This window comes from Bos mutus, chromosome 21 (genome assembly GCF_027580195.1).
Source record: "Bos mutus isolate GX-2022 chromosome 21, NWIPB_WYAK_1.1, whole genome shotgun sequence".
NCBI classification, from domain to species: Eukaryota; Metazoa; Chordata; class Mammalia; order Artiodactyla; family Bovidae; genus Bos; species Bos mutus.
In genome coordinates this window covers 54,107,442-54,120,887 of record NC_091637.1, presented here as the reverse complement: position 1 = coordinate 54,120,887, position 13,446 = coordinate 54,107,442, and the positions used below count along the sequence as shown (strand labels likewise).

The 13,446-nt window shown below is 36.1% G+C and overlaps 2 protein-coding genes across 5 annotated transcripts in view; one reads left to right on the top strand and one right to left on the bottom strand.

Annotated features, from left to right (window-relative positions):
• MIS18BP1 (MIS18 binding protein 1) overlaps positions 1-13,324 on the top strand; it is a 46,376-nt gene extending 33,052 nt beyond the window's left edge. For 2 of the 3 annotated variants that reach the window (XM_070358804.1, XM_070358806.1), the window contains exons 10-15: positions 1,218-1,390; positions 2,159-2,319; positions 3,764-3,912; positions 9,687-9,774; positions 12,953-13,007; positions 13,189-13,324. In XM_070358804.1, the coding sequence (XP_070214905.1) occupies positions 1,218-1,390; positions 2,159-2,319; positions 3,764-3,912; positions 9,687-9,774; positions 12,953-13,007; positions 13,189-13,292 (730 nt within the window). In that variant the 3' untranslated portion in view covers positions 13,293-13,324. The remainder of the gene's footprint in view (positions 1-1,217; positions 1,391-2,158; positions 2,320-3,763; positions 3,913-9,686; positions 9,775-12,952; positions 13,008-13,188) is intronic. The other variant, XM_070358805.1, reaches the window with a different exon arrangement.
• Positions 1-13,446, bottom strand: part of FANCM (FA complementation group M) — a 108,979-nt gene that overhangs the window by 32,881 nt on the left and 62,652 nt on the right. The gene's annotated exons all lie outside the window — the stretch shown is intronic.

The window sequence follows — 13,446 nt, the reverse complement described above, 5'->3', positions numbered from 1 at the left end:
GGAACTTTGAGCCCCCTCCTTGTAGTTCTCCACTTGAGAACACATGTGGAGTGATTAATTATGCAAAAGTAGAACATTCATTAACAAGCTCAGTGCTCATAGTATTTGTTCTCCTTTTATATATGGAATAAGTGGTATTCTGTAGTTAGATCATATCTATTCACAAAAGTTGACTCTTAAATATTTAGGAATTTTACAAATTGAATGTTAAAGAGTCATTATTAAAAATTATATAAACTAAAAATAAATTTACTAGAAACAAACTCTAAACTCATCACTTCCTAAATATTTTACTATATTTTATTCTTATCTGTGCCCTTGAAGTTTTTAATGTCTGTCATATCTGTATGGTAGAAATTCTGTATAATTGGTAGCTTGAAATCAGCCACAATAGATGTATTTACAATATGGAAGTTGACAGACACCACAAACAGGGCTTTTTAACCCCAGAGAACTAGTTGTTAAATTTTTTCCAGCATGACACTGCATAGGTTAATTGGTAAGTTAAGTAGACCTTTTCCGGCAGAACTATTAAAATCAGCCTTAACCACAATATATAAAATCTATTGGGAGTTGGGGAGGCAGTAATATGTATACCAGGTTCTAAATAATCATTTGCAATGAAATTTTAGAATGTAACTCAGTTGTTAAATTGGGTAACTACCTTATATTGACTATGTTTTTTTCTATTTCAATTTTCATTTCCCTCAATTAAGTAGTATACTGAGTTCTATAAATTAAAATAGAGTAAATGCAAGCATTACACTTTTTAGTAAGAGTTTGTAACCTGGAGTATATAGAACCTAAGAACTTGTTTTCCTGTATTCTTAGCACCAGTAAGATTCGTGTATTAGTGCAAAAAAGTTAATCATGCTAGAGCCCCCACCTCCCACCCCCAAAACAAAGATCTAATCATTGCTTAGCTGGATTTAGGAAAATATGTTGAAAGACTGGGCATGGTTTTTCAGGTTTGATAGAATGCAACAAAATTGAAGGCATCTACTAGATACATAAACTCACATCTTCATATTCATTTTAGTTCAGTTGCTCAGTCGAGTAAGAATTATTAAGTGTAGGGAATACTAACTTCTTTCCAAATAGTTATCTAGAATGATTTTGATAAAATTCCTGATTTAGTGGCATCCCTTCACTTCAATAAAAGGTTACTTTTATTGAGTTGAATTTCTTGGTCTTTGACTGGTTTTGGTCTTCTGTAGTGCTGTTGCATCTCTGCCAAAGCACAAGTCTGGTTTCTGGTCAGACGTAGCTATGGCTGTAGGTTCTCGATCTGCGGATGAATGCCAGAGGAAGTACATGGAAGATCCCCGAGGAAAAAGATTTCAGAAACATGACACCAAGAAAAAGCCAGCCAACCCCAAAGGCAAAAACGGTAACCTTCATAGCAAATAGTTTTTTCCTAGTTCTCAGTATTGATTTCTGATTACTCATTAGATGTAATTTATATTTATCCATGTGTCTTCTAATAGGTGGATTTTGTTTTTATAATTTTAAAGCTAGAAACAAAGATCATCTGTTTAATTTTTTAAGTCTGACCTAGCTACTTCCTTATATTAATAGTAACCTTAGCGGCCTTGTGCCTTGAGTTTGTTCTAGGAAATCTGCAGTTGGATCCAAAGATTTCAATAACTGGGTTATTTTTCTAAGTTAAATTTGAGGCCACTTTGTTAGGGTCCCTTAGTAATTCATAAGAAAACTCATAAGAATAAGTTTAGTTATGTAGTCCCCAGGAGTACACATTCCTGGCCAGGTTTATGCCAGAGAAGTCTTAAACGAAGCTTTAGGAACATTCAGTATCCCTGTCCTAATTCAATAAGGTTTATATTTTAGCAAGACAGTAGGGTAGACAACCAGTAAGGGAAATATGAGAGGTAACTTCCCTCACAGGTAAAGAACCTTGCCAACCTCACCCTGCCTAATCCAAATGTAATTTCTTCCTGAGTATTTTTGTAATCTAATCATATTGCCCGAATCCCAGGATAGAGTCATTTATTACATAGGAGGCTTGGAAATATTAACAACAGATGCTGAGTTTATTTAATATGAATACACAGTTTAGATTTTGCAAAGGCTGTTAACTTTATAGAGCAGTTACTATAAAAGACCAAATCCTTACCAAAATCTTTTGCTGACTCTTAAGGCAAGATCGATGATGCTGATAAGAAGGAAACTATGAAGATAACTGCCAAAGTGGGAACTCTTAAAAGGAAGCAGCAGATGAGAGATTTTCTTGAACAGCTGCCAAAAGATGACCATGATGATTTTTTCAGTGCAACACCTTTGCAGCATCAAAAAATACTGGTAAGAGTCTTAAATGAGGAAATCATTGTTTTCTTTTTATATTGACTTTTGTGTCTTTCATTTTTATTTAGGGTTAGTGTTCATCCCTGATATTTAGGCCAAGGACTGATAGCCTCCACAGAAATGCCAGAGTAGAGTGTAGGAAGCAGTCTGCCAGTCATGCCGTTCTCCTCAGTGGCCAGGGTCTACCCTTCAGTGGGGTTCAGAAGTAATGCTTAAAGAACCAAATAGAAAGCCCAGAAACAGGCCAAGCATATATATTTAAAATTCATATGCAGTGAGGCAGACTTTAAAAAGGGGCGTGACAGGCATAGATTATTAACTACTGCATAGTAAATTCAGAGGAGGGACTACATGGCAGCATAATATTGACAGATTTGAATGTATACAAGAATTTTTTTACCAATAGAATGAAAAAATCACATAACTAAAAACTTCAGTGATTGGGATAAAATATTTGCAATATATAAAAATAATAATAACTCATTCAGATGTTACTGGAATAATAAAAAGTATCAAGCTCACAGGGGAAAAAAGTAGGCAAGAAAAAAATTCAGAAGGCTCACACTTGGGGTAATTTTTCTGTCTACCCATTTCACAATGTTGTTAAACTATCCAGTTTTAAAAGGCTGCTTAGTGAGAACTTGGTGACAACATGATCTGGGGCCCCTTTTTACCTAGACAGGCTATAAAGGGAAGTATTTTAAGGGAGCCATCTGAGGCTCTTACTGTGTTCTCTGCACAAAAACACTGATCCTTTAGGCACTGTGCCCTTTACATTATTCCTCCCGTGTTTTGTCCTAAGTGCAACAGTAGCAGTATTTTAAAAGCAAAAATAATAAAATAGAAACAGAAGCCTACTTTTTCTAAGGTTTTAATATAAAGGTAAGTAAAACTTTAATTAAAAGATTAAATTATTTATTGGAAATATATACACACAAAAAGTTTAATACTGCTTGGGTATCTATTAAGTACCAAGCATAATAGTAAACTATACTTTTGCTTTGTTCTGTCTGTGCAGAGGTCTGTACACTTGGCCCACAGGCCACATCTGGCATATCAGCTCTTTTTATAAACAGTATTCTACTGGACCACAGACATGTTGGCTGTGGCAGTTTTCCTGCTTCAGCAGTGGAATTGAGCAGTGGGACAAAGACTGTATAGACCATAAAAGCTAAAATATTTTCTGACTACAGAAAATATTTGCTGACCTTTGGCCTATGCAATACTAGAAATGTATGTCATTTCCATTTTACACAATAGAAACTAAGTTTTTTAGAGACCAAGGCTCTGTTCTCTACCTAATATTTTAGTTATTTTAGTTATCTCAGTTGTGAAATTTAAAAAGGAAAATAACATAATCACTCTCCCCAAAAAACAATTTGTGATAATGAGGAATTCCGTTTTTAGGGGTGCCTGTTGGTAATACATATTTGCTTTTTAGTTACCAAATTTCCAGGACAGTCAAGAAGGGGATGATATTCTGCCAAATATGGACAGAAATCCAACAACTCCATCATCAGTTGTCTTTCCACTGGCAAAAACTCCTCAGTGTCATCATGTCACGCCCGGCATGCTAGACTCTATAAACAGGTAAGTATTTGTGCATATGGTACTGTAATTCTCTGCATGAGCTTTTAACATCCCATAAGTTGAAGACAGCAGATGTCAGTAATTAGAGAAGTCATCATTATTTTTAAAAAAACAAGAAAGCATGGTTCCTAGAGGTCAAAGATGGATGGTTCCTGCAGTATAGGTATTTTCAGTATTGTCAGTACACAGTTCACACTCTACATTAGGATAAATCTCAAATGGGTCAAAGTTTGGCATGTAAAAATTAAAGTATAAAATATATCTTTAGAAGACTGTGGAGAATTATTTCATAATCTTAGAAGTCCCAGAAGCCACTAACAAAATGTATGATAAAGTCAATCCTATAGAAAATAAAGTTTTAGTTGGTACCAACCGTCATAAACAGTCAAACGACAAATGAGAATCTGAGAAAAGAATTTATGGAACTTCTAATTTTAGACAAAGAATTTATGGGAACTTACCACAGGAAAAAAGGCTAACTTCCCTGTTATAACACTCCTACAAATTAACAAGAAAAGGAAAGCCATTCTCACACATTACTAGTGAAAAGGTAAATTAGTTCAATCCCTGAAAGTGGTACTTTGTTGATATCTGTCAAAATTATAAATTCATATACTCTCTGACCTAGCAGTCCTACTTCTAGAATTGTGATTGTACAGCTAATTTGTTGCAGTATTGCTTATAATGACAAAAGGCTGGAAACAACTCAAATGCCCATCGATAAGGGACCAATCAAATTTTGCTACATTATGTAGCCATAGAAATTAATGAGAAATGCTTTATGTACTTATGGTAAGATATTCAAGATATATTAAATGAAAAAAAGGGGGACTTCCCTGGCAGTCCAGTGGTTAAGACTCCACAACTCCCAGTGCAGGAGGCATGAGTTTGATCCCTTGTGGGAGATCTAAGATCTGCATGCCGCAAGCACAGCCAAAAAATAAATAAATAAATGAAAACCATTAGATGTAGTTAATGTGTTATCATTTGTGTAAATAGGGGCTCTGTGTGTGTGTATCCTTGTATGTATATGTGTGTATACACACACATAATTGCTTTTATTTGATGAAATATCTCTGAAGGGATACATAAGCAACTGAAAACATTGGTGATCTTTCAGGAGACGAACTAAGATAACTTGGGACAAAAAAGAAGACTTTTTGAATTCCACACTATGTGAATATAAACATTATTTTGAAATATAAATAAATAAAAATAAGAAACGATATGGGTGGCCAACAATCACATAACATGTGGGGGAAATGGAAAATGGTAAGGCAGCCTGAAAATAGACTATTCATTTGGCAGTTCAGCAGGCCAGCACTGATCTTGATAAGAGCAATTTTCATGGGGTGTGTGAGAGCGATGCCATATGATCAAAACTGGGAGGAAAAAAAACCATCTGTATTCTCATGAAGCTTAGTGAAAATCTGAATTTGCATTTACTCAGCAAAATCATAATTTTCCCTAGCAATCCAGAAATTATTTTTTGTTTATTTTTAACTAAGTATTTACTACAAGTGAAAGTATATTAAGCATATAATTTTTTTTAATACTTCAGAATTTATTTTATTGAAGTATAGTTGATTTACAGTGTTGTCATTTTCTTCTGTACAAAGTGGCTCAATTATATATATATATATTTTTTTAAATATTCTTTTCTATTATGGCTTATCGCTGGATATTGAATATGGTTCCCTGTGCTATACACTAGGACCTTGTTATTTATCCAGTCTCTACATAATAGTTTCCATCTGCTAACTCCAAACTCCTACTCCATTTCCCTCCCAGTCCTCTCTCCTGCTTGGCAACCACAAGTCTGTTCTCTGTCTGTGAGTCTTTGTTTTATAGATAGGCTCATTTGTGTCATAGATTCCACACGTAAGTGATCTTATGTGGTGTTTGTCTTTCTCTGTCTGACTTCACTTAGTATGAGAATCTCTAGGTCCATCCTAGAGTTGCTGCAAATGGGACTATTTCATGCTTCTTTTTATAGCTGAGTAGTATTTCACTGCATATATGTACCATATCTTTTTTATCCACTCATCTGTCAACTGACATTTAGGTTGCTTCCATGTTTTGGCTATTGTGAATAGTGCTGCTATGAACATAGGGGGTGTATGTATCTTTTTGAATTATAGTTTTGTCTGGATATATGCCCAGGAGTGGAATTCCTGGATCATATGGCAACTCTTTTCAGTTTCCTGAGGAACCCCTACGTGTTCTCCATAATGACTGTACCAATTTACATTCCTACCAACAGTGCAGGAGGATTCCCTTTTCTGCACATTCTCTCCACCACTTATTTGTAGATTTTTACATGCTGGTCATTCTGACCAGTGTGAGGTATTACTCATTGTAGTTTTGATTTGCATTTCTCTAATAACTAGTGAGGTTGAGCATTTTTTCATGTGCCTATTTTCCATTTGTATGTCTTCTTTGGAAAAATGTCTCTTTAGGTCATCTGTCCATTTTTTTGACTGGGTTGTTTTGTTTTTTCCTTGTTGAGTTGTATGAGCTCGTTGTATATTTTGGAAATTAATCCTTGTTGGTCACACCATCTGCAGATATTTTCTCCCAGTCTGTAGGCTGTCTTTTCGTTTTGTTGATGGTTTCCTTTGCTGTACCAAAACTTGTAAGTTTGATTAGGTCCTATTTGTTTAACTTTGTTTTTATTTCTATTGCCTTGGGAGACTGATCTAAGAAAATATTGGTATGATTTATGTCAGAGAATGTTTTGCCCATGTTCTCTTCTAGGAGTTTCATGGTGTCATGTCTTTCAAGTCCTTAAGCCATATTTTTATGCATGGTGTGAGAGTGTGTTCTAACTTGATTTACATATGGCTGTCCAACTTTAACATCACTTATTGAAGAGAATATCTTTTTTCCATTGTATATTCTTGCCTCCTTTGTCAAAGATTAATTGACCATAGGTGTGTGAGTTAATTTCTGTGGTGAATATGATTTTGGACAGATTTTGGTAAGAACTTTGGCCAAATCATTAGCTTTAAAATATTCATTCCTTTGGCCCTTGAATTTTATTTCTAAGGAAATATGAGGTAGGGCAAGTATGAGTGTATACTTGTATGAACAAAGATGTTCATCACAAAACAATACTGAAATTTTGAAACTGACCTAACAGTCCAATAATAAGGAAAGTTAAGAAATTAGGATTTGTCCATATAATAGAATAATATGTAATAATTTAAAATCATGTCTTCAATACAGATAGCCAACAAACACATGAAAAGATGCTCAACATCACTAGTTATTAGAGAATGCAAGAGTACAATGAGATATCACATCATACCAGTCAGAAAGTCCATCATTAACAATCTAGAGACAGTAAGTGCTGGAAAGGGATGTGGAGAAAAGGGAACCCTCTTGCACTGTTGGTGGGAATGTAAATTGATACAGCCACTGTGGAGAATAGTATGGAGATTTCTTAAAAAAACTAAAAATTGAGGGACTTCCCTGGCATTCCAGTAGTTAAGACTCTGAGCTCCCAATGCAGAGGGCACAGGTTCAATTTCTGGTCAGGGAACTAAGATCCCACATGGCTGCATGGTGCAGCCAGAAAAAAAAACACCTAAAAACTGAAACTACCATGTGGCTCAGCAGTCCCACTACTGAGCATATACCCAGAGAAAACCATAATCCAAGTAGACACATGCACCCCAGTGTTCACTGCAGCATTATTCACAGTGGCTAGGACATGGAGACAACTTAAATGTGCATCAACAGAGTGGATAAAGATGTGATATATATATACAATGGAATATTACCATAAGAGGGAGTGAAATTGAGTCATTTATAGAGACAAGGACGGACCTAGGGACTGTCATACAGAGTGAAGTAAGTCAGAGAAAAGCAAACATTGTATGTTAATGCATAAATATGGGATCTGAAAAAATTGGTAGAGACCAGCAGTTCCCAACAGTTTTGGCACCAGGGGCCAGTTTTGTGAAAGACAGTTTTCCATGGACCCGGTAGGGTGGGGGGAGGGTGGAATGGTTCAGGCAGTAATGTGAGCAATGGCGAACTGCAGTGAAGCTTCATTTACTCACCCGTCCCTCACCTCCTTCTGTGCAGCTTGGTTCCTAACAGGTCATGGACCATTACAAGTCCCAGGCCCTCTGCTTGGGGAACTCCTGATACAGATGAGTCTCATTTACAAAGTGAAACAGAGACACAGATGTAAAGAACAAACATGGATACCAAGGGGGGCGGGTGGTGGGATGAACTGGGAGACTAGGATTGACATATATACACTATTGATACTATGTTTAAAATAGATAGCTAATCAGAAATTAGACTACAGTACAGAGAACTTTACTCAATGCTCTGTGGTGACCTAAATGGGAAGGAAATCCAAAACAGAGGGGCTGTGTGTGTGTGTGTGTGTGTGTGTGTGTGTGTATAGCCGATTCACTTTGCTGTACAGTAAAAACTAACACAACATTGTAAAGCAACTATACTCCAATAAAAGTTTAAAAGAATTAAATAACGCTTTCAACAAATTTTAATGATACAGAATAATGTTCAGTGAATAATTTTTAAGAGCTAAGAAATAAAACTACATTACCCACAGTATGATCCCAGTTTTGTAACATGTATTCATAGGAGATAGGAAATTCCTTCACCAAAAACACCAGCCATTATCTGTAGATTGTAGGATTACACTGATGTGGATTATGATACTGTTTTGTTTTTTTTTTTTAACATATATCACTTTCACAATTATAGAAAATGGCCTTTTTTCCTTACAGAGCACAAGATGGACTCATACCCAGAATATATTTCATAAAAATGTATTTTTAAAAACCAGTTTCCTAGACCTCTTTACTCTGTAGACTTCACCGACTCTAGTAGTTGGCTTCCTTTTCATAACAATTTGAAGCAAAGCGACAGTATTTTTTTTATCACTCCCTAAGTATCTGTAGCGGACAGTAGTTTGACGAGGTTCTGATCCTGAACAACTGGCTAGGCTCCTTGACGCGCTGCAGCAGTGCTTGTGGTTCACACTGATGTCTTAATAGACATCACAGCTTTACAGATTTCTTATAGTCATACCTTTAAGGCTGCCAAAAATCATAAAGGAGTGGGCAGTCAATCATAAAGGCACTTGAAGCCTAAAGAGAAAATTTGTCCTAAGTAATTTTTGGGAAACTGAGAACAACATTCTATTTGGCTTCAGTTTTCATCTGTAAATTATGAGTCAGGTGTATTTGCTAAGGATGAGAGGGAAAAAGAGGTAAGGTTAAAAAAATATTTTTTTTAAGTCTTAGTTGGTATAAAAAACATGTAATGATGTAGAAATAAAAGGCCAAACTGAATCTCAACACAGGTTGGAAGGCATAAATTAATGGAGAGTTTTCATCACCATGCATGTCCTTAAAGTGATAACTTTTAAGATTCAACCTGGATAGGGAAGGAAGACATGAACAAGAGAAAGGAGTGAAAGGTGTAACAAAAGGGAATCAATGGACAAGGTGTCCTGGGGAGTTTCAGAAAAGGCAGGTGGCAAGACGGAGACTGGGAAGAGCAGATGGGACAACGGACAGTGAGTGAACCACCATTTTTCAGAACAGTCTTATAGGGTTGAAGTGTTTGGTCCATCTCCATCGGTACATGATTGTCTTTTTAAAAATGGAACATAAAATATACTTTTAACGTACGGAAACATTTTAAATTAATTTTGTCGATTGCTGTTCATTCTGTGGATTAAAGTATGGTGATTACTGTTGATTTGGAATTATTTTATATTTAAACAGGAATGATTGTGATAAATACGTTTTTCGTATGCAAAAAACCCATAAAAGTAAAGGTGGCACTACCTGGGGCAATATCAAGAAAAAAGCAGTAAGTATTTTTCTTTGTCGGGGCTTCCCAGTACCTGAGTGGTAAAGAATCTGCCTGCAGTGCAGGACACACAGGAGACATACGTTAGATCCCTGGGTCAGGAAGATCCCCTGGAGGAGGGCATGGCAACCCACTCCGGTATTCTTGCCATGGACAGAGGAGCCTGGCGGGCTATGGTCCACTGGGGTTACAAAGAGCTGGACTTGACTGAAATGGCTGAGCATGCGTGCATCTGTTGAACGACTATTAATACCTCGCAAATTGTTGGACTTATAAGTTCTGTAACAACCCCTGCCTTCACGTTGCTTATAGCCTAATACAAGTAAATTATAATATGAGGCTATGAGTGAGGTAAGCACGTAAGTGCTATAGGGTTATAGATGGCAGTTCATAGACTGGAGCGTTTGACTAAGGTGAGAATTTTCATTTGAGGAGTCAGGCAGGGTGGGAGAAATATAGATTAGAGAAGGACATTTCAGGCAAGACATAGAAGCGTAATATCTATTCAGTGATTGTGGAATAATCCATACTGATTGAGTTATGATTGTCATGGAACAAGAAATTTCATTAGATACTCTAGATTTCAAAATTTTTTCAGATTCAGCTACTTGATTTGATATGTGTGTATTGTATGTATTTCAATATTTAAAATCTAATTACAGAAAAATGTTAACTCAGTATTGCCTTTGAGTGATCTAAATTTTAATTTCTCATTTAATTTGAATAATTTATATCCAGATAAAACTAAGTATTCAGGAAAAGCTAATTCACCTCAGATTTCCTCAAAGTAAATAGCCAGTCTTAGAGAATGATAATGTAAGAGGAGACTACCTTATTCCCTGAGGGCGTATTCCTTAACCAGGTTATGGCTCTTTTCTTCCCCCTCACCCATGCTGAGGTATTTATATAGCACACCTGCTAGAGTGCAGTTCCTCTCAGAGTCTCTAAACTGAAACATTGGGATTACCTAGCCAGATCTAATCTTTATAGGCTTTATTTGTCCACAGGAAATGGTAGATACCTCTGGGAACCTTGGTTTAAAATCAGCCTGGAGACTGAATTCAAAAGAAACTTCTACTCTGTAATCGAAAATGTGGGCAGACTCCCTTTCAGTGTTTCTGAGTCCCTTTTTCCAATTCCACATTCCTTACAAGAATGAAATTTTGGCTTCATTTATAGCCACTAGGTCAGGATAGAGCAAAGGGTTTAGTATTAAAAGTTCTGATCTCAAAGTTTGACTCCATACCAGCTTTATGACAAGGCAAGCTACTTGAGCTTTCCAGTCTCATTAATATATGATGTGAAGTGGGGATCATGATGATATCATATCATTTAGGATCTCCACTGCCTTGTTGATTTTCTGTGTTGAAGATCTGTCCATTGATATAAGTGGGGTGTTAAAGTCTCCTACTATCATTGTATTCCCGTCAGTTCTCTCTTTATGTCTGTTGTTCACTCGCTAAGTTGTGTCCGATTCTGCGATCCCAGGGACTGTAGCACGCCAGGCCTCCCTGTCCTTTACTGTGCCCCAGGGTTTGCTCTAACTCATGTCCATTGAGTCGGTGATGCCATCCAACCATCTCATGTTCTGTTGCCCCCTTTTGCTCCTGTCCTCAATCTTTACCAGCATCAGGGCCTTTTCCAATGAGTCAGTTCTTTGCATCAAGTGACAAAATATTGGAGCTTCAGCTTCAGCATCAGTCCTCCCAATGAATAATCAGTGTTGATTTCCTTTAGGATTGATTGGTTTCATCTTGCTGTCCAAGGGACTCTCAAGAGTCTCTCCAGCACCACAGTTCAAAAGCATCAATTCTTTGGCATTTAGCCTTCTTTATTGTCCAACTCTCACATCCATACCTGACTACTGGAAAAACCATAGCTTTGACTATATGGATCTTTGTCAGCAAAGGGATGTCTCTGCTGTATTAGTATTTATGTATCTGGATGCTCCTCTATTGGGTGCATATGTGTTGATGACTGTAATATCCTCTTGTATTGTAATGATCCTTTTGTCATTACAATAGCTCTAGTAGCTTGCCTTCTTTATCGTTCTTTATAGCCTTTGTTTTAAAGTATACTTTGTCTGATATGAGTATTGCTCCCCCGCCCCTTTCTTCTCATTTCCATTTCATGAAATGTCCTGTGTGCCCTAAAGTGGGTCCTCTTGTAGGAAGCATGCTGTAGGTTCTTCTTTTTTCATCCAATCTGCCAATTATTTATTTTAATTGGAGGATAACTACTTTACAATATTGTGATGGTTTCGGCCATACATCGACATCAATCAGCCACGGGTGCACATGTTTTTTGACTGGAATGTTTAATGCATTTACATTTAAGGTAATTATTGATAGATGTATTGATTGCCATTTTAAACCTTGTTTACCTGTTGATTTTGTATTTTCTTATTTGTCCATTTTTGTTTTCCCTTTTGTGGTTTGATGGTTTTCTTTCATATTATGTTTGTGTTCTCTTTTTGGTTTTTATGAATCTGTTGTATGTTTCTGATTTGTGGTTACCTTGTTTTTCAAGTGTATTAACTCCTTCCTGTATCCACTTGCTTCAGACTGGTAATAATATAGGCTCAAACATATTCTGGGGGAAAAATGTACATTTTCTTACTCTCCTCCCCTACATTTTATGATTTTGATGTCCTCTTTTACATCTTTCAGTTTTTGCTTGTCTGTGAAATTCTTAATCTCTCCTTCTATTCTGAATTATATCCTTGCTGGGTAGAATATCTTAGTTTTCAGATTTTCCTATCAGGACTCTGATTATATCTTGCCACTTCTGTCTGTCCTGTGCTGTCATATTTTCTTTTCTATCCTATTCCATTTTTTAAAGATAGCCATGGCCAATAGTTTAAAAGGTATGGTGTACATAAGCATGCACTATATACTTGAAACTTGTCATATATGTCGAATTACTATTTTAGCCAAGAATTTAAAGTACAGAGAACTCAAATTTTGCTAGTGTTATGGAACAGAATAAGTATTCAGTTGATTTTGGCAACTTTCAGGTGCTATCCTTTAACCATTACAGCATTAGTTTATAATATTTCCTTTGGGATAAAGCATGCTGAACTTTGTCTATGTTTGAAGCAGGCTTCACAGGAGGTTAATTAGCAGAAAACTGTGGTATTGGGAAAATTTTTACTTAGCTAATATGAACTCTCTTGTAGATGGAAACTGATTTTTCAACTCCACCATCAAGAAGAAAAACACCATTTAACAAAGGTAATATACTTTTCTTTTGTAGCTCTGTTCTACTATAGGGTAGTCTATTTATTAACACAGTATTAAAATTAATTGTTCTCAAGTGGGCAGACCTATCAATTTTTTCCTATAGTTATTTTCAATTTCCTTGAAATTGCTTTTAGAAACATATTAATCTTTTTTATTAAACTTCTCATTACAGAATTAGCAGAAAACTCTGGTATTGGAAAACTTTTCACAAAGGCTATGGAGTCTTTAGATGAAGAAGAGAACGATTATTATTTTTCGAATTCTGATTCTGAATAGTATAAATAAGAGAACATGTCCAGGATGTTTATCAAGAAGCAGGCAGTGTATTTGTGTCTTCATCTGAAGTGTATATATTTTCTTTATAGAAACTGCACACTCTTTTTCAAAGGTTTCACGTTTTATGTCTCATAAGCATCTTAGTCTGTTGAAG